The 20,634-nt window shown below is 37.8% G+C and overlaps 1 protein-coding gene across 1 annotated transcript in view; it reads left to right on the top strand.

The window, feature by feature from the left end:
* The first annotated feature begins 14,806 nt into the window (after positions 1–14,806).
* The window catches only part of scaf8 (SR-related CTD-associated factor 8), a 55,064-nt gene continuing 49,236 nt past the window's right edge, over positions 14,807–20,634 (top strand). The window contains exons 1-2 of the mRNA XM_079385605.1: positions 14,807–14,997; positions 16,183–16,266. Of these exons, the coding sequence (XP_079241731.1) occupies positions 14,968–14,997; positions 16,183–16,266 (114 nt within the window). The 5' untranslated portion in view covers positions 14,807–14,967. The remainder of the gene's footprint in view (positions 14,998–16,182; positions 16,267–20,634) is intronic.

Genomic DNA, 20,634 nt, shown 5'->3' with positions numbered 1-20,634 from the left:
ATTGTAATGCTTTACTGGGTGTTTGTTCTGCACGGTTGATCAACAAACTACAGTTGGTCCAAAATGCAGCAGTTAGAGTCCTTACTAGAACCAGGAAGTATGACCATAGCCTGGTTCTGTCAACACTGCACTGGCTCCCTATCAAACATCATATAGATTTTAAAATCTTGTTAATTACTTATAAAGCCCTGAATGGCTTAGCTCCTCAGTACTTAAGCGAGCTCTTATCACATTATAGTCCTCCACGTCCGCTGCGTTCTCAAAACTCTGGCCGTTTGATAATACCTAGAATATCAAAATCCTTTTCCTATTTACTTCAAGTTCAAGTTCAAGTTTATTTGTATAGCGCTTTTTACGATACAAATCGCTGCAAAGCAGCTCTAGAGGAAATTACGTTTCCACGATATATTTATATATTGCAGAACCTTAATATATTTAACTTATGGCAAAATTTGGTAATTCTGTATGTTGTCTGAGCGTTAGCATCCTCTGAGGTCCTCTGAGGGGTTGGCATTATCTTTTCTCAGGTGTTCGGTCATCTCAGATCATTTAAGGGTTGGATCCAGACTGAAGCTTTTGTAATTCCTAGTATGGGATGTTAATCCCGTGGCAGAAACAGAGAAACAAATAGAGACATAATTAGCGTAGCTGCTGTTCCATCTAAGCAAAAATTATTTGTTCAACCCAAGCTAAAGAATAATAATAATGTACATTTTATCAGATATAACTGCAGTACAAGATTATAAGATGCATTATGTGAATGCTTGGCTAAAGAGATGTGTCTTTAATCTAGATTTAAACAGATAGAGTGTGTCTGAACCCTGAACGTTATCAGGAAGGCTATTCCAGAGTTTGGGAGCCAAATGTGAAAAAGCTGGTAGAGTTTTTTTAGAGTCCTTTAGTGGACTTTGCTATCCTAGGTACTACCAAACGTACAGAGTTTTGTGACCTTAGGGAGCAGGTTGTAGCGTGGTATAAGACAAGTTAGGTACGCAGGAGCTAAACCATTTGGGGACTTATAGGCAAGTAATAATATTTTGTAAATGATACAGAACTTAATAGGTAGCCAGTGCAGAGACTGTAAAATTGGGGTAATATGATCATATTTTCTTGACCTGGTAAGAACTCATTTATGCACTTCACTGCTGCATTTTGGACTATCTGTAGCTTGTTTATTGAAGATGCAGGACAACCAGATAGCAGTGCATTACAATAGTCCAGTCTAGAGGTCATGAATGAATGCAATGAAACTTGGCAATGTTTCTAAGATGGAAGAATGCTGTTTTTGTAACATGATTTTCAAAGGACAAGTTGCTGTCTAATATAACATAGTATAATATAACCAAATTTTTGACTTTAGAGGACGTAACAGTGCATCTGTCTAGTTGTAAATTGTAATCCAAGAGATTCTGTGTACTGTTTTTTGGTCCAATAAGTAATATCTCTGTCTTTTAATTGGTCATCCAAAATTATTGGTCATCCAATCGTTTACATTCTTTACACATTCTATTAGCTTAGATAGTTTAGAAGTTTCATCTGGTCTTGTTGCGATATATAGTTGAGTATCATCAGCATAACAATAAAAACTAATCCCGTATTTTCTAATAATATTACCAAGAGGCAACATGCATATTGAAAATAGCAGAGGACCTAGGACAGATCCTTGTGGTACTCCATACTTTACTGGTGATAATTGAGATGACTCCCCATTTAAATGAACAAAGTGGTAGCGATCGGACATGTAGGATCTAAACCATCTTAAAGCCTGCCCTTGAATACCAGTATAGTTTTGTAATCGATCTATGAGTATGTCATGGTCTATAGTGTTGAACGCAGCATTCGAATTTAGCACCCAAACTCTGGAACAATCTACCTAACACTGTTCGGGAGGCAGACACACTCTGTCAGTTTAAATCTAGATTAAAAACACATTTCTTTAACCTGGCTTACACATAACACACTACTACACTTCTATTATTCAAATCCGTTAAAGGATTGTTAGGCTGCATTAATTAGATCAACCGGAACCGGGAACACTCCTCATAACACACAATGTACTCGTTACATCGTAAGAAGAATGGCATCTACGCTAATATTTGTCTGTTTCTTTCTTATTCTGTTTCTCAGTCCGTGTCCAGATCAGATGGTGGATCGGCGCCGGGAGATGATGTCTGCGGCCTTGATTGTCGGCGGAGGCCGGACACCTGGATTAGCCCCGGGGACAAACACATTATTAGACTATTTTCCAAGGCTGCATGATATATTAAACCAATTTTAAAAACGAATAAAGCAGAATTGTGAATTCACAAACGCTATGATTTAATTAAATAATTATATGCGATGCAGTTTTATTATTTACATGCGTGTAAGTTAAGCACGTGCGTCTCACAGCGGCTCTGTTCACAGTAGCTCCACATAAACTTTTATCATGTGGAGCATCTCAAACTCCATCTCTGCATGTTGAGTTTGGGTTTATTAAAACGTTCATATGGGAATGCAACATGCACCATTTCATCAGATTTGTAAGGTAAATCATTTATAAATCTACACAAACACAGGAGAATACATCGCGATTTCAAAATAAAAGCTCAAACCCTCACTCTGAGTTACACAATTTGATATCCACATATTCATTTAATTACAGTGGCTATAGCATTTCTGTCCTAAAGAAATGGCCAAATATTAATGATTAAGAGGACATTTTAATGAAATGGTGCGTGATCAATATTAAACAAGTATTAGATCGCGCAGTAATGTGTAAAAATAATCATCAGGCCGTCGGCGCCCCCTGCAGGCCTTTGTTGTTATGCGTAATCTATATTAGCTCTTATAATACATTATAGTCAGCTGCAAATATGGCTTGACCCCAAAAAAATTCGAACAAAAGGTTTCTCAGTGGTTTACAGTAGTATCAGATGTACTTAAAAACATACTAAAAGTTTACCAAAGTTTGACTCCAAGAAAGGCCCCGTTTTCAAAATGGCGGCTGTCAGGTCCTTAAAATGACCATTACTCCTTTGTATTCCTCCTAGACCAGGAATACTGGTGCCTGATACATGTTTTGGCCATGTAATATTCTAATTAGCATATTTGCATTATAGATAAGTGATTACAAGTACAATTATATATTAAATCAATTGGTTACAAACATGTTTATGCAAAAAATAAGTACAATTCCCCTTAAGTAATTGCATATTTCTCCTTTCTCAAATTGTTTTGCCTAGTGTTGGTGGTTTCTGTGGTTCAACAATTCTTTAGATTCCAATAAAGAATAAATTCATTAAAACTGTGTGGTACTGTAAAATTTGTCAAAACAGGGCTGCCACTTGAAGGCTCAGTACCACTACCCCTTTTATTTATTTGTGTTTTATTTTTTTAAATATTTTTTTATATTTTTTATAATGCTTTTTTTTTGTTGCCTTTTGTTTTTTTATATATTTTTTTTATACTTTTCTATTTTCTTCAGTTGTTTCCTCTTATTCTGGTTTATATATATTTTTTTTTGCACTGTGACCTTCACTAGATTTACCATTAGTCGTCACACTCTTCCTCCCATAGAGGTTGATTTATAGTGATTCTCACAATTCCCAACTTGACATGGTCTACAAGTACCCCTTTTCCACCAAAGCAGTTCCAGGTGCTAGTTCCGAGCCAGTGCTATAGCCGGTTATTAGTTGGTTCGACTGGCGAACCCTTTAAGAACCGGTTGCTTTTCCACAGGCTAGAGAGCCAATACAGAGCCAGGTCTTACGTCACTGAATACGTTTCATGTTTCGGTTCACTAGCGCGGCACAACAGGCTTGTTCAAGATGCATCAGCGCCGCGCAGATCGATCGATCGATCGGCATACAACACACTTAAGCACCGCGAGAGCGATCCTAAAGCATAAAGAGCCGTCTGCTTTCCAGTCGCTCCCGCAGCACCCCGATATGCCTCACACCGAATGGCTTTGCGAACCTACATCGGCATCCAAACAAGGCGAATCAAACATGTTAGCGTTTAGCTGCTATTTCAAATATGGCGGTCCAAGTTTCTGTTCGTCTTGTTGGTAACAGTAACCCCGCCCCCAGCTCCTGACGCAAGAGGTTCATCTTTCTAGCCCAGCAATGTTTAGGTGCTACTTACGAACCGCTTTTACTAGTTCGGAGCTGGTGCTTTGGGTGTCGAAAAAACAAAGAACTGGTTCGAAAGGCTCTGGCTCCAAACCAGCACTGGAACTGCTTTGGTGGAAAAGGGGTAAAGCATGCAGGCATGCACGGTAGTCCATATGCCCTGCAACTGCACTGTTGTGTTCGGCAGGCAGTTGTGCAATTACAGTGGATCATCTACAGGAGGCTTTCTGGGGCAGCAGTCTTACTGGTAATATCTGGCAGGAACCGGTTGTTCACCAGTTTCCATCCCCAATCCACTGTGTTCATGTCTTCCTTTCCAATCCAGTGAAAGCCCATTGATCTGCACGATTGTCACAACACTCAAGAATGGACTCTGCAAGCGGATCAGTCTTAACACTACTTGTGTCTTTACTTCCATGTGTTATCGTAGTCCCACAGAAAAGACAATCAGTTTGGCTGTTGAAAGGACCAGTTGCTTCTCTGGTACTTCTTTTTGGTGGCTCAGATTTATTATCTTGTTGGATTTTAATGTCTTTTTTATTTATGTACTTCTGTCAACATTTTGAATGTACTATTTCACCAGCGGAAATGTGTACGTCGTCGTCTCTTTGTACACTTGCATTGTTGATTCCATCAGCTCCCTTCTGATGAACCTCAACCACATCAGAGCCATCTCTTAAGATTTTACAGCAAATGGGGCATGTTTCTTGGTTTACAACAACATGACTCATGGTCAAAATTGCATTTGGAGTGTACTTTTTTCTCAAGCTAATTCAACAATGTCATCCTCTCTTAACACACTCACACATTGTTGGCCTTTTTCATGTGTTAGAAATGTTGGTGGGGGGTGGGTGGTTTAAGTAGTCAAGGATGAATTTTGTTTGAGCAAAATGGTATACACTGTGCTGCCAACAACATTTCAATGAGACAAGCAATATCACATGTCAGTATTCTCTTCCACCTTCTGAATTGCTGAAAATTGTGAATTTAGTTTTGTTGGGATAAGTATAATGCCACCTTTATACTCAAAACATCTATAGAGGATGCATTACATATGTATTACCTTATTCAAATTGAAATGAGTGACCATTTTAGAGGGTTCACACACAGGCCTCTGTTCGGGCTAATTCAGAGTTATTTATGATCAAAGTTATACAACTCCAATTTAAGTTACTTTTGGGCGCAATAACTTTTACATTGAATGTCAAGTCTGTGTTTTAGCAAAAAAAAGGGTGTGTGTCCAAAAACACTTACTGAGTAGGAATTACATGACAAATCGTTTACATCTCTGGTTCACCCCAAACAATGCTAAAACCTTACAGTAATCTCACAAAATCATGTATTCCATAAGTATGTAATCATGTCAGTGCAATTTAGACAAGTCCAATGGATTCATAGACCAAGAAAACATGGGGTTAGACACCAAGATTATTTGGCTAGGTCAAATAATGAAGGAGTTAGGATATTTTAAGGGCTTCGTGCCCATCTTGGACACCATCTTGAAAATTACACCTTTCTAGTGGTCAAACTTTGGTAAACTTTTAGTATGTTGTTAAGGACACCTAATACTACAAAAAACAACTGAGAAACCATTTTGTTAGAATTTTTTTAGGGTCAGGTGGGTTTTTTCATATATGCAGCCGCCTATTATGTATTTTAACAGTTTTGTTCAATGAAACCATATGATTTCTTGCTTTTGATACTTTATTTGAACTAATTATTATTGCATCATTGCTATTATATATGTATTTTAAGCCATTTTAAAAGCTATTGTTCACTTCTATTTTTATTACCACAAAAAAATAAAAAATAATTATAATTATTGGGCCCTATGAAATCTGTTTTATTTCCAAATTTTTTTTTTTCCATAAACATTTTTCTATACTCTATTTTAAAGGTTAAATAAAATTGTAATAATCAAAAGCATCTCCAATTAATTGATTTTATATTAAAAAAAAAAATTTTTTTTTTTCAGAAATACTGCACATTTACATTTTTCACCTAAATAAATTCTGGTAAATAATATTTCTGGTAAAAACTCCTTTAAAAGTGTTTTTTGATTATAAGTTTACTATTAGTGGACTAGAACACGTGGATATATTGTCTTTCTTACACCATAATACTGGACTTTGATTTCAGTGATTTGGACTATGAGATGGACACTTGCTTCTTACACTTTACTTTTGGTTTAAAAAAAGGATTTCATAGAAATTTGGATTTCATTTGGTTTAATAAAATATTCTTAAGTAAAATTGTTGATTTTTTTTGTGTGGGAAATTAATCGTTTAGATTAATCAATTAATCGATAATAAATTAAATACATAATCGATAATCGAAATAAAAATAGCTGTTAGTGGCAGCCCTAGTCAGAATCAGATAGCTTAGGTCATTTTCATTTATTAGTAATTTCACTTAACCAACAAACTGTAATTCTCGGAAATATATATGGGTACAATAATTCTTTGGATAATGTTTTACAAATTAGATGAGAAGCTTACATATTGGTCTAATAAATTTCCTAATGCATTTTTCATTCTATGAGGAGACTTTAAAGTGTCATTTAATAATTCTTTGGACAGATATCCTCCAAAAAGGACCGCTTGTTCTAGTCCTGCACTTTTAGACCTAATAGACAAGTTTGAATTGGTGGACATTTCGAGAGAGAGATTCCCTAACAAATTAGAGTTTACTTGGGCCAATAAAAGTGGTTCAAGACAATCTCGTATTGATTATTGGTTCATATCAAAATATATGTCAAATTTTGATCTGAATATCGGCATTCAATGTACTCCGTTGACCGTCCACAAAACTATCATTATTAATACCCCTTTAATGGCAGATTATGTAACAGGCCAATGCAGAGCTTCTTTGTGGAAATTTAACAGTTCACTGTTAGAATTACCAGATGTAAAGGATAAAATTAAAGAATTAATTGCTAGCTATTGGAAAGCAGCCACAATTCATAATTCTTTTGGTACCAATTGGGAGCTTTTTAAGTTTGAGACAGGTGTTTATTTAAGAAAAGTTGGAACACTTTTAGCCAAAAAAAGAAGGGTTCTTGAAGACAACCTAATCGTGAAATTATCTCAGTCTAATAATTTTGATTGCATGTCTCTAGAGGAAAAATCTGAAATTGCAGATTTGCAAATGAAATTGGATGAATTGTACTTATCAAAGGCGTGCTTATATAAGATCCAGGAAAAAAATGGCTCGACGAGGGAGACCTCAATTCCGCATATTTTTTTAAGATATAGAAAAGCGTAATTTTACCCTCTCAACAATTGAACAACTTTGTGTTGATGGAAAAATTGTGAAAGATTAAAAGGAAATAGCAAACTACAGTGCCAATTTTTATAAGAATCTTTATAGTTCAAGGTGTTCAGAGCAGACAACGTCCTCATTTCTAGACTCTGTGATAGATTTTTTTGTGATAGCATTGTTACTCCTGAGGAAGTACAAAGAGCAATTAAGAGTTTGAAAAACAATAAGTCCCCAGGGTGTGATGGACTTACAGCTGAGCTGTACAAATTATTTGCTGATGAACTTACTACCTTTTTAACTCAGGGTTTTAGAGAAAGTATTGAAAAAGAGGCTTTACCTCCTACATTGATGCAAGGTATCATAACTTTAATTCCTAAACCTAAGAAAGATCTTACCAATTTAGACAACTGGCGACCCGTCACACTCCTTAACAATGACTATAACATTTTTGCCATAATATTTGCTAAAAGACTTTAAAGATTGTTTGGATATTGTTATAGATGAGACTCAGTCTGGATTTATGAGGGACCGACATATAATGAATAATATTAGATTAGTTTTAGACTTATTGGATTATATTGATTTGCTGGAACATATAGTTTTATTCTTTTCCTGGATTTTAATAAAGCTTTTGATTCAGTTGAACATAAATTTATATTTAAATCAGTGGACAATTTTGGTTTTGGTGAATATTTTCGTAAGGCGGTAAGAACTCTATTTTACAACTAGCACAATTAAATTAAAATATGGTACTTCTCCTAGATTTTACTTGTCACGTGGTATTAGGCAAAGGTGTCCATTATCCCCTTATTTATTATTACTAGTTTCCCAGATATTCACTTCTTATATTTCTAATAGTGCTCTTCATGGTATCTCTATTGCTGACAAACAGATACTCATCAGTCAACTGGCTGATGATACCACTTTTTTGTTCCTTTAGCATTAAAGTATATCCAGCAGTTCTCCAAAGCATCAGGCCTGTTCTTGAACCTCTCAAAGTGTGAACTGATGTCCATCAAAGAATGTAATTTGTCATAAATTTGTAATATTCAAATCAAAGATCAAGTATCTTATTTAGGTGTTATTATAACAAAAAAAAAATGAATTAGAAAGATGCTCCTTAAATTTTAATTCATTAATTAGTACTCAGAAAAAAATGAATATGTGGCTCCAACATGATCTCTCATTGAAGGGAAGAATCTTACTAGCAAAAGCTGAAGGTTTGTCAAGGTTAACATATGCTGCTCTCTCATTGAATGTTGACACTGCCATTCTTAAAAAATTGATACAATGCTTCTCAACTTTGTTTGGAAGAATAAAACTAATTTTATTAGAAAATCTGTACTTATGAACACCATTGAGAAAGGGGGTTTAAACTTGATTTCACCACTTTAAGCAACACCTTTAAAATAAATTGGATAAAAAAATTGATCAATAAGCCTATATGCAATCTAATCCCTACTGTTGTTTTTTCCAAACTAGGTGGTTTAAATTTCTTATTAATCTGTAACTATAACATCATGAAAATCCCTGTCAAATTATCTATTTTTCATAGGCAAATGTTATTATTTTGGACCCTCATTATTAAACACAATTTTACACCTCACTCGTATCTAATCTGGAATAACAAGAATCTACATAAACACAAATCTCTTTATTTATTTTTTTGAAAATTGGTTTAAAAATATGTATTATTTTTGTATCTCAACTTTTCAATCAAAATGGTTCAATCTGAGTTTTTAGCTAAGCACGGAATTCCTGTTTGTCACGATTCAGCTGGTGTGCCCTGGTTGGCCACCAGATGTCACTGTCTTTGTTTGAGCACATGGGTTTGTTGTGGTTTGTGCCATGTGTTTCCCCGGTCTATTGTCTAACCCCGCCCTCTTGTTATCTCGTTATTGGTTTAGTGAATTCACCTGTTCCTGCTCGTTTGTGTCCCTATTTATGTTCCTAGTGTTTGCAGTTCTGTTCGGTCACGTTGTTACATGTTGTGTAAGGTCAGTCATGTGTGTTCCTGATTCCTGTTTCTGCCATGCTCTGTTTTCCCCCTCGGGGTAGTTTGTTTCTGTTTTGTTCCTTTTTATAATTAAAGTATCTTCATTTCCCTGCGCTTGAGTTCTCGCCTCTTCTCTCTGTTCGTGTCATGACAGAACGTGACCGACCTCTGAGAACTCAGCAGGGAATGGACTCTCACCATCTGCCAGCCTCTAACGTGAGGAACCCCGCCTACCAACGCATCCTCCAGGTTCGGCTCTTGCGCTCCATCCGTCAGAGGGGCACTGATGTGAGGAAGTTGGCCCTTAGGTTTTGTGATGCAGCGGGGGGTCTGGGGTACAATGATGAGGCTCTCAAGGACCTCTTCAACAGGGCCCTTGAGGAGCCCCTCAATGAGTGGTGGATGAGGGGGCTGGACCACCTGAACTTTGGGGAGTTCGTGGAGGTTTTGGCACGTTTCCCAGCGGGAATGGCTTGTGTGCCGAGGTGGCGGCGGTGCCCGCTCACAGCGCTCCCGAGGCGGCGGCGGTGCCCGCTCACAGCGCTCCCGAGGCGGCGGCGGTGCCCGCTCACAGCGCTCCCGAGGCGGCGGCGGTGCCCGCTCACAGCGCTCCCGAGGCGGCGGCGGTGCCCGCTCACAGCGCTCCCGAGGCGGCGGTGCCCGCTCTCAATTCCCTAGAGGTGGCCGAGGATGCCGCAGCGGCGCCCCGCTCCCGGAGACAGAGGAGGAGGCGGAGGAAGGCCTCCTCCGTCCCACAAGGCCAGGAGGGTACCCAGGAGCTCACTGCTGGCCAGGAGGCCGTGCCAGAGCCACCCAAGCTCCTCGCCCTGTCGGCGCCACCCAAGCGCCTCGCCCTGCTGGCGCCACCCAGACTCCTTGCCCTGCCGGTGCCACCCAAGCGCCTTGCCCTGCCGGCGCCACCCAGACTCCTTGCCCTGCCGGCGCCACCCGAGCGCCTTGCCCTGCCGGCGCCACCCGAGCGCCTTGCCCTGCCGGCGCCATCCAGACTCCTTGCCCTGCCGGCGCCACCCGAGCGCCTTGCCCTGCCGGCGCCACCCGAGCGCCTTGCCCTGCCGGCGCCACCCGAGCGCCTTGCCCTGCCGGCGCCACCCGAGCTCCTCGCCTTGCCGGCTCTACCCGAACTTCTCGCCCTGCCGGCTCCACTCGAGCTCCTTACCCTGCCAGAGGCCGTTCCTGGACTCACTGTCTGCCCTGTCACGGCCACAGAGACCGTTCCTGAGCTCACTGTCTGCCCTGTCACGGCCACAGAGGCCGTTTCTGAACTGACTGTCTGCCCTGTCACGGCCACAGAGGCCGTTCTTAAACTCGCTGCCTGACTTGTCCCTCCGGCCCCACCCTGGCCGTGCGCTGGGGTTCCTGTTGGGCCGGAAACCCCCTGGTCCGTCCCTCCAGATCCGTCCTGGTCTCCTGCTCTGCCTTGGTCTGAGGGCCCCCTGCCTCTGCACGGGCCTGGCCCACCATCCCTCCCCCTGATCTGCCTCTATCCCTCCTCCCTCCTTGACATTTGTTTTTGTGTTTCTCAGGTGGAGCATCTGGAAGCTGCTCCTTTGATGGGGGGTAGTGTCACGATTCAGCTGGTGTGCCCTGGTTGGCCACCAGATGTCACTGTCTTTGTTTGAGCACATGGGTTTGTTGTGGTTTGTGCCATGTGTTTCCCCGGTCTATTGTCTAACCCCGCCCTCTTGTTATCTCGTTATTGGTTTAGTGAATTCACCTGTTCCTGCTCGTTTGTGTCCCTATTTATGTTCCTGGTGTTTGCAGTTCTGTTCGGTCACGTTGTTACATGTTGTGTAAGGTCAGTCGTGTGTGTTCCTGATTCCTGTTTCTGCCATGCTCTGTTTTCCCCCTCGGGGTAGTTTGTTTCTGTTTTGTTCCTTTTTATAATTAAAGTATCTTCATTTCCCTGCGCTTGAGTTCTCGCCTCTTCTCTCTGTTCGTGTCATGACACTGTTAGTCCGAAAGAGTTTGCAATTGTTGCTGATGCAGTGCCACATGGAGTTCTCATGCTTTCTGGAGGTCTTTCTTTTCCAATCTCATGTCACTCAGTGGATCTTTGTAAAACATTTGTTGGAAAAACAATAAGAAAATTTGAGTTTTGTTTCAGATGGAGTCTATTTCTGTGCTTTATGTAATCTCTTATTGGAATGGTTTAGTAAGTGATATTCCCTGGAAGAAAGTTTGCTCATTACCTCACAAATATTTAATTACAAACAAAATGAGAGAACTTGCATTTGAAGTTGATTCATAGAATTTACCCGGATAAAGTTCTCTCTTGAAAGACTTAAGAATGATATTAATACCAACTGTTCTTTCTGTTTAGGAAACAATGAAACATCTTTACATTTATTCTGGAATTGCTCTTACACAACAACATTTTGGTGTGACATTCTTGACTTTATCAAATGTTATGTGAATTCTAATTTTGATTTTACTTTCATGAATGTGCTTTCATGAATGTGAAAAAAGTGATGCTTATTTTATAAACCTTATTTTCCTGTTAGCTAAATCATATTCATAAATGTAAATTTTCTAAATGCAAACCACTTTTTTTAAGATTCAAACTTGAAATGAAAATGTATTTTGATTCTATTCTCTACGAACATAAAAGCAATAAGAACAATGACTTTCTTGAAGGACTTGGCACTTCCTTTGGACTGAAAGACTGAATGTCTCTGAACGGTTGTTGTATTGTTATGTTTTGACAATGACAATTGTTATTATTTTTCTGTTTTGTTTTTTTCAAGCATTCAATAAAAAAAAAAAAGCTACTGTAAGACAGTGAGCAACTCAACTCTGTTTGTTTGTCTGAGGGAGCAACAGTAACTAAGGGGGGCGGGTCTTACCGATAGGCGAATCACATTAAGATTTTTTTTATTGAAAGAACAGCTAATGGGGTGATGGATGCCAGGCTGCGCTGTCATGGTAACATTCCAGGTGAAGATAATTAGGAAATTATGTTGTCTTATGTTGCTTTCCGTTGTTTTTCGTTGCTTTCCTTTCACCAAGTGTGTTCCAAACAGATTCATTATGACACACAACTGCCCTGGAGTCTATGCCTGCAATTCAAGGCGAGCATCACCACCTAGCTAAGTTATCACTTCTGTATCTCCACTTACCTGTTGAGTTGTGTCCACATAAACTAATGTTGAGTTCATTTCCTTTTATTTGTGACACTAATGGTAAATTTTCTCTATTAGTAGCTTTGGATAAAACCACATGCTAAATGAATAAATGTTCAGAATTTACTCCCCTCATTTCTCCTCATTATTATTTACATCTTTACTAAATGTATGCTGTGTGGTGTGGATATGTGGTACTTTTACAAAAATCACATAAAATGTGGCAAAAATTTACACAATTTTTGAGAAAAGCCACAGCAATTTAAGTCATTTTAGGACGTAAAAATCAGAAAATTGTACTGCACAATTCTGGTGGGACTGATAAATGGATTATTGTGGATAACATTCGATCATTTTGGAGGGCATCTATCACTTGAATAACAAAAATAACAAAATTGTTTGCGCCAGTCAGTGTGTTGCCCCATGGACGTTTCAGCCCTTGTGAGAGAAAAGAAGAAAAAAAAACTCATTCAAGCCTGGCATCAATGTATTGGGATTTTTTCACCTTCCCTTGAATTCCTATTGGTGGATTACTGAAAATGTGACTTAAACAATGTCCGTTATTTTCCTCTTTGCTCTCTCTTCACAACAGCCTTTGCCTAAACAAACTAATTATATTCAGTTTTCATTTTTTAATAAAAAATAACATATGTCAAAATTATATAGCCTTTTACTCGAGTAGCCTTCATTTTGAATGATGAGGAAATCAACTGAACTGTTTTCTTCATTTAGACATGGCTACACAGCAGCACTCATGCTCTTGGGTGGCAGAAACATAAAATGTGTGTAGTCTTGATTTGCAATCATTAGTAATATGATATGATATTAATTATATCAATGCAGTTCTCCAACCCTGCTCCTGGAGAGCTACTGCCCTGCAGATTTCAGCTCCAACCCTAATCAAACACATCCAGAATAAGCTAATCAAAGTGTTCAGTTACCTGATTTTAACACTGAGTATTTTAAAGGTGCCATAGAATGGAAAACTCTATTTACCTTGGCAAGTTGGCATAGTTGAATAATAACAGTTCTGTGCATGGAAATGACATACCGTGAGTCTCAAACCCCATTGTTTCCTCCTTCTTTGTAAATCTCCTGAATGCAAAAGACCACTGAAAAAGAGGCGAATCAGAACATAACACCGACTGTGAAGTTACAGTCGGGATCACTAATAGTTACACCCCCAACATTTGCATATACCCGCCCATGTTCTATGCCAGCCGCCTGCACAGACGAATCATCAGAAGTTCTGCAGGTATTGTGAAGAAACAAGTGAGGACAACAGCAAAAATGGCAGATCAAGGAAATAAATGTTATGTTCCAGTCTGTGCAGGGGATGTGAAATGTGAAATTTACAGTATAATTACCCAACAATATAACTGCGCAAGAAAGTATTGAGACGCACTGTGAAACAGAGCAGAGCTCAATATTATTATTCATGATGCTTCCAAATAAGGTAATAACAGACCATTTAATTCTAGGGAGAAATCCTAGGGTTTTAAATGTAAAACCGTTTCTGGAGATTTTTTGCACTTACCTAACTAAGCCTTGTACCTTCTATGTAGATATCAGAGAACAATTTAAAATATTGTAGCAATGCATTCTATGACACCTTTAAATAAAATAATAGGTGTGCTGTTGAAAAAGTTAAATGAGGTTTTTTGGTCAATCAGCCATATGTCGTCAGCCCTAAAAAGATGTAACTAAAAAGATGTGGACCAGATTTTGACCATCAGACTAATCTGGGCCACACTTCAGCTGCCTGTTTCAGATCTGTGCTAAAGTAAATTTGCTTGACTAACAATTAGTAATATATCAAACATTTCTTAATCAGAAACCATGCAGCAGAAAATTGCATTAAGCAGCAAAAATTAACATCCAAATGTCTGCCAAATGCGACTAAAAAGATCCTTGAAGCAACATAATAAAAATATCAATAATAATAATAGTAATAATAAATTATCAACATATCCCATTTAATTAGCTCGATCAGAGATGCCCGATTCAGACACTGAAACATACAGTAGGCTTTCTTCATTTCTAATATTTTTTTTGTTTGAACGTTTTTGTTTTATTTTGAAATGTAGAATAAATATAATTGTATATTTTAATATAATATAGCTAGATATAATGCAACATTTACATTCGACTCACGACTTTAAATCAAGGGTTGGTTGTTGGGTCCTCTCATATTAAATAGTTTGGGCACCTCAGGCTCTGAGAAAGATGATTTACAGGGCATTGTTCATTTCCCCGCCCCAATGAATCTTGAATCTGTCTGGAGGAGTCGACTCAGCGATGCTTCGGTCTGTGTTTGTCTCCGCGTTGTCCGCCATATTAGCGCCCTCCTGCATCTCGACCACCGCTAACTCTAGGACATGCGTGTGTCAGGCAGGCTGTAGGGACGAAGAGGCTAACGTTTTCGATCTGTTTGAAAGAACGGTATCACATTCACACAATGGAGGCCGTCAAGGCATTTAACGGCGAGGTTTGTATGATATTCATTTCCATGAATGTAGACACGATAAACTCGAGGGTAGGCCGCTGTTGTCATCAAGCCGGTTTCATGGTGCAGGCCATATATTTCTTACGTAATCACAACATTTAATCTTCAAAAGGGTATTAGGTATGTTTGAATCTTTGCGTTGCACTTTAACCATTGAAAGATAAAATGCTTCATACTCCAGATTACTGTAGTTAGCTTGGCTTTTTTTGTTCGTCATCAGTGCTCCGCATGTTGACGAAAGCTGGTCAGGCAACTAAAAGTAATATGTATGTATTTAATTATTTATAGTATTTTATTGCTTGGTTATATTTAGCCTCAGTTTTAAAGTACTGTTAATACAAATGCTAATGTTCTTCTTGTGCTGCTTGGTGAGCAGCCTACCTAGACAACGTTAGGGCATCTAGGGCATAGGCCCTCGTTAACAGCGTTTTTCGGCATCACATGCGGGTTTCGAATGAGCACAAAAATTCTGCAGCCCCTGTGAAAGGCATATGATGCCCTAAAATATCGTAGGTTGTCCTAATAGGCTTTGAGACACGGCCTTTGGTTTGTTTTTTGCAGCCGGATTGCTAACAGTTAGCAGCAGACGATCGGAAGTGCCACTGATATTTATTGGCATCAGTAGTTCTATGAAGAACATCCATGGAACCTTTTTAATTTCTTTCCTTTGAAACCTTAATTTAAAAGTGAAAAATAGCTTTAAACTCAGTTTTATGATAGACTTAACTTTTTGTATGAAGTAGGTTATGTAGGTCATATTATTTCACTGAAGTGTTTTCTGTATGAATCTGCATTTGAAATTGGAATTAAAAACACTTAATGAGCTATTATGTATTTTTGTTAAGCAGTGTGAATTATATACATTTAGTGCAAATGCCAAAAAAATATCTAAATTAAAAGTAAATCATATCTTCTTAATGACTTAAAGCATACTGTTGTCTAAAAGAGGACAATTACATTTTAATGTGGTTTTATAATGAGGTTTTAATTACAATATTGAAGTATTACAGTATTTTTTGTTATTTGTTGTCTGTTATTAAAAATATGAATTTGCCTACTGACTAGTGTATATATAGTGTAAATACATGAATGCATCCAGATCACATTGGTATAAATTGATAACATGGATAATAAAAAATGTAAAGTTGCAATGTTTTATGTTTTCAGCTGTACTCACTGAATGAATACAAGCCTCCGATCTCCAAAGCAAAGATGACCCAGATTACAAAATCAGCAATTAAAGCTATAAAGGTAAGTTTAATAACACGGTAACATAACATTGCAACAGTCTTTATGGAGTCCCTCCGCTTTTTACTCAATTCCCTTTTATGATGTAGTCTTAGATTTAGCCCCAACACATTTAAAATTGACTCAAGCAGTGCACAAGTCAATAGTGGCATTATTGGTTGATTTCCAAAAGACCTAGCTACAGTTCAGCCTAAAATTAATGGATTTGAATTATAATTATTAAAGATAACTATAACATTGTGCAAGCTGAGCTTGTCAAAGGGTTGACATACAACTGACTTCTTTTAGCCAGGGTGAATCTTTAGTAGTTTTCTTTACTACAGAGAAATACAGATTCGGTGTATGTAGTTATGTTCGAACTCGGGTCGTTGGAGACGCAGTTGCACTACATTGTGTATACATGGTGTATTAACCACGAGGCTATCATCATCAAAATTTACATTATAATTTAATGTAAATAAACATTAAAAGTTTGTGTGTCTGTATGAAGGATTACGCTATGGTTGCAGTGACTCATTTGATAATGAAAATAGGCACAAATGAATTTCATCACTGATTAATCTGGTCTGTGAGCGATAGGGATGTAACGATTCGCTCAACTCACAATTCGATTCACGATTTTGATTATTGGTCTTTTGTTGGTTTTGATTGCTTCTGTTGCCCTCATTTGTAAGTCGCTTTGGATAAAAGCGTCTGCTAAATAATAAAATGTAATATAGCTAATGTAAATGTAAATTACAAAACTAAATTGAAATTTTAAAACAAGCCCCAAATCAAATAAGTAACATAAATAAAATAAATCTCTTCATATAAACAAAACAAGGCTTTGTGTGTGCTCTTTTCATTTAAAATTAGAAGCAGCCACTGCATTTTTAATCATGAGCCGAATAAAGATGCTGCATACATGCAACATGAGCAGTTTTTAATCTAAATTACATTGTATAATTTCGAAATTTGAAGCAAAAACAGAATGGTCTGACTTAAGTTTTGTGAAACTACATAAAAAAATATCTGGAAATAGAAACAGCAGACGAGCTGAATGAGACGCAGGTGGCGCTTAAAACGTTTCCTTGGTTTCCACTGTAAACAATGCAGCACTGCACTTATGAACCTCAATGTGCATTATACAGAGGCAAGATGAAAAGAAAAACATTCCATCTACACTTTTCTAAAGATAGTAAGTTCCCCTCAGACCTACAATCATATAAACTCCTACCCCTAATTGAATCTCGATTTGTTTAGCATCTCAACCGATTTGAATCGCCACATATTTGAATCGATTTTCAACCGGCTCGCGGTTAATCGTTACATCCCTAGTGAGCGATGAACCGAGAACCTATGTCACTGATTTCTTTTTATTGTAGTTTAAAATGCAGTTCAGTGCAATTAAAATCAGTTGATCTGCAAAAGAAGCATTATCGACAGAACTCGAAATTTGTGTAGTACCTCTTATGGATTTAAAACCGATGATTTGTTCCAGTTAATAACAAATGGCAAACAGAGTGGGATCTATATACAATGAATAGACTGCATGAAATTAGACCCAATGTTGGAGAAAGAAATTTCTATCAATTTCAAACCGATGGGACCAGATTGTTTATTCCCACTAGAACAGGTCCTTCCAGGATGACACACAAGTTTTTAATACTAGGAGAAGATCGTGTTCTCTCTGCCCAAACCCTTTGTCCATGAGACATTTTTTATTAGATTGTGCTGCTTTTAACTCTGAGAAAACATTTTTATTCAGTAAACTCTTTTGAAGAGATTTTTCAGAGTAAAGACAAATATAATTTTAGAGATTTTGGAAAAAAATAAATTGTAAAAACCTGATATAATTCAGCCATAAATTTTCTCGCCATGAAAATAGCCACAGAAGCTGGAAAATCATTTGAGCAAAATAGAAAAAATAGTTGCAGAGTAGGGCCGGGTGATATATCGAACTCGATTGTTATGCGCATCTCGTCAGTAAAGCCGGTTCCATCTCCATCACCTGTTTTCAAATGGAGCGGCATTTAATACACAGAGCTATAGTTCACAGACAAGCTACGCAATATCGCCTTCGATAACTAACTCTATATTGCGTAGATTGTCTGTGAACTATAGCTCTGTGTATTAAATGCCGCTCCATTTGAAAACAGATGATGGTGATTTAGCGCTAATCATGGAACCGGCTTTACTGACGCAATGCGCATAACAATCGCGTTCAATATGTCGCCCAGCCATTTTGCAGAGTATGCTGCTGTGGTAAAGAGAACGATCTAAGCCATCCAAACAATGAGAGCAATTTATTTACTGCTTGAAAGATAGTCATAAGCAGTTTAATCAGTTGTTTTGGACAGATTGCATGTGCTGTATAAATTGTCATGAAACAACTACTTTTTCTGACATTTTAGCAGAGGTGTTTGTGTTGTCAATCACAGAAGACATAAGCATCCTTTAATTGTAATTGTTGGAGAGAACTGGTTAATTTTGAGTTTTTATGTGCTATTTTCATCTTCTGGGTTTAAAACCTACATTGTGTTGACGTCACAGTTTGTGACGTGGTAAAGGACTATATATACATAATATATATTAGGGCTGGGACAAATTTGCTGATTCGATGCTATCCCGATACTTGTGTGCCAATTCAATATATTTTGCTATAATTATTGCAATTATATAACTCAGGGGTGCCCAAACTTGGTCCTGAAGTTTAACTCCAACCGCAATTAAACACACCTGAACCAGCTAATCAAGCTCTAACTAGGCATGCTAGAAACTTCCAGGCTGGTGTGTTGAGGCAAGTTGGAGTTAAACTCTGCAGGACACTGGCCCTCCAGGCACGGGTTTGGGCACCCCTGATATAATATTGTGATTGGATATTACAATTTGTGATTTTCGTTTGCTTATTAAAGAGTAGACAATGGAAAATACTTGAACATACCCTTAAACAGACTCTTTATGATGAGTCATATTAACAAAAACAATGCGTCACATCTTTCTGAACTTTTATTTCAGGAGCATACATATACACAGTGGATATTGTAAAGTACCTTGAACCCTGAACTTGCACATGAATATAATATTCAAATGTTCAACAAAATTAGTAGAAAAAAAAAATACTCTGAAATAGGGCTGAACGATTTTGGAAATTAATCTAATTGCGAAATATTATTATTATTATTATTTTTTTTAACCAATATTGCGAATGCGATTTAATATTTGATTAATATTTGGCACGTTACTTTAAAAAAAAGTAATTCGTTATATTGCTAGTTACTTCTCACAAACAGTAACTGAGTTACATCATTATAAAAGAAACTAATTACCAGGGAAAGTAACTATTGTTACTTTTTTTCAAAAATGTTCAAATATGTCAAATAACTTGGATGCCCCCAATATTAAATATGTTAAATGAATGAAATGGTCACTAAATAGAATAAATTCTTATTATAAAACATTGTACACTAATCTACACTATTTTAATGTGTCTGTGGGACAATGTGAGAGACACCTATCAAATTCAATTGATTATTGTAAATATTATCAACCCTCTATAGACACCTTGGCAATAGAATCTCCATTGGCTTGTAATTTTTTTTAGTTTATAAATATCTCACTTAGCATCAGTCAGTCAAACATTATATGATATTATGATAATTTCGCAATAAATGATGATAGAACTTAGTAATTAGAATAACAATGTATGAATGCCATGAAAAACGGGGGAAAAAAACTACAAATAATACTGATATGATAAAACTACTACGAATTCTACAACTAATAAGAATAATATAAAACGTACTAAGGATTATTAAGATGCTGGGTTCATGAATATTAATCAGGTTGTCTGTGTTCGCTCGAACTGATTAGCTGAAATCAAAACAGGGAGTATAATAGGTGAGCGCTAGCCAATGAGATTGCCGTTTGTGCATTAGTCCCGCCCACTACCGGAAAACCTGGCAGTTCTTAAAAGCTGAAGAATTCCAAAGGAACTCTGTTATTTTGACAGGAAAATACAACAAAGGATATCATTTACATGTAGCGTGTCAATTCTGCATGATATGTAAGACTTCCTCTGAAGACTGCTTAGATGTGTTCGACTTGAAGCAGCGCAGCTAGACCGATCGCTGTGTGTCATCAAATACTGCGAGAGTTATAAGAGAGCGGGCGTCTCCTTATGCTTTCTCTCGCCGTACTTTGATGTCATACACCGATCGATCTTCAAGTCGAACACCTCTTTGCTCTCGCGTGTCACGTGACAGTGTGTAATCGCAGCCTCAACATTTTTTTTCATATTATCGCAAATGCAATGAATCGCTCAGCCCTACTCTGAAATAAAATGTTATTTACTTTGCATACCGTTTTAGTCATGTTTTCCCGTCAGTGTGT

The sequence above is a fragment of the Barbus barbus genome, assembly GCF_936440315.1.
Source record: "Barbus barbus genome assembly, chromosome: 30".
In the NCBI taxonomy this organism is placed as follows: domain Eukaryota; kingdom Metazoa; phylum Chordata; class Actinopteri; order Cypriniformes; family Cyprinidae; genus Barbus; species Barbus barbus.
The sequence above is the reverse complement of the archived record's forward strand: the minus strand, read 5'-3'. Positions and strand labels throughout refer to the sequence as shown.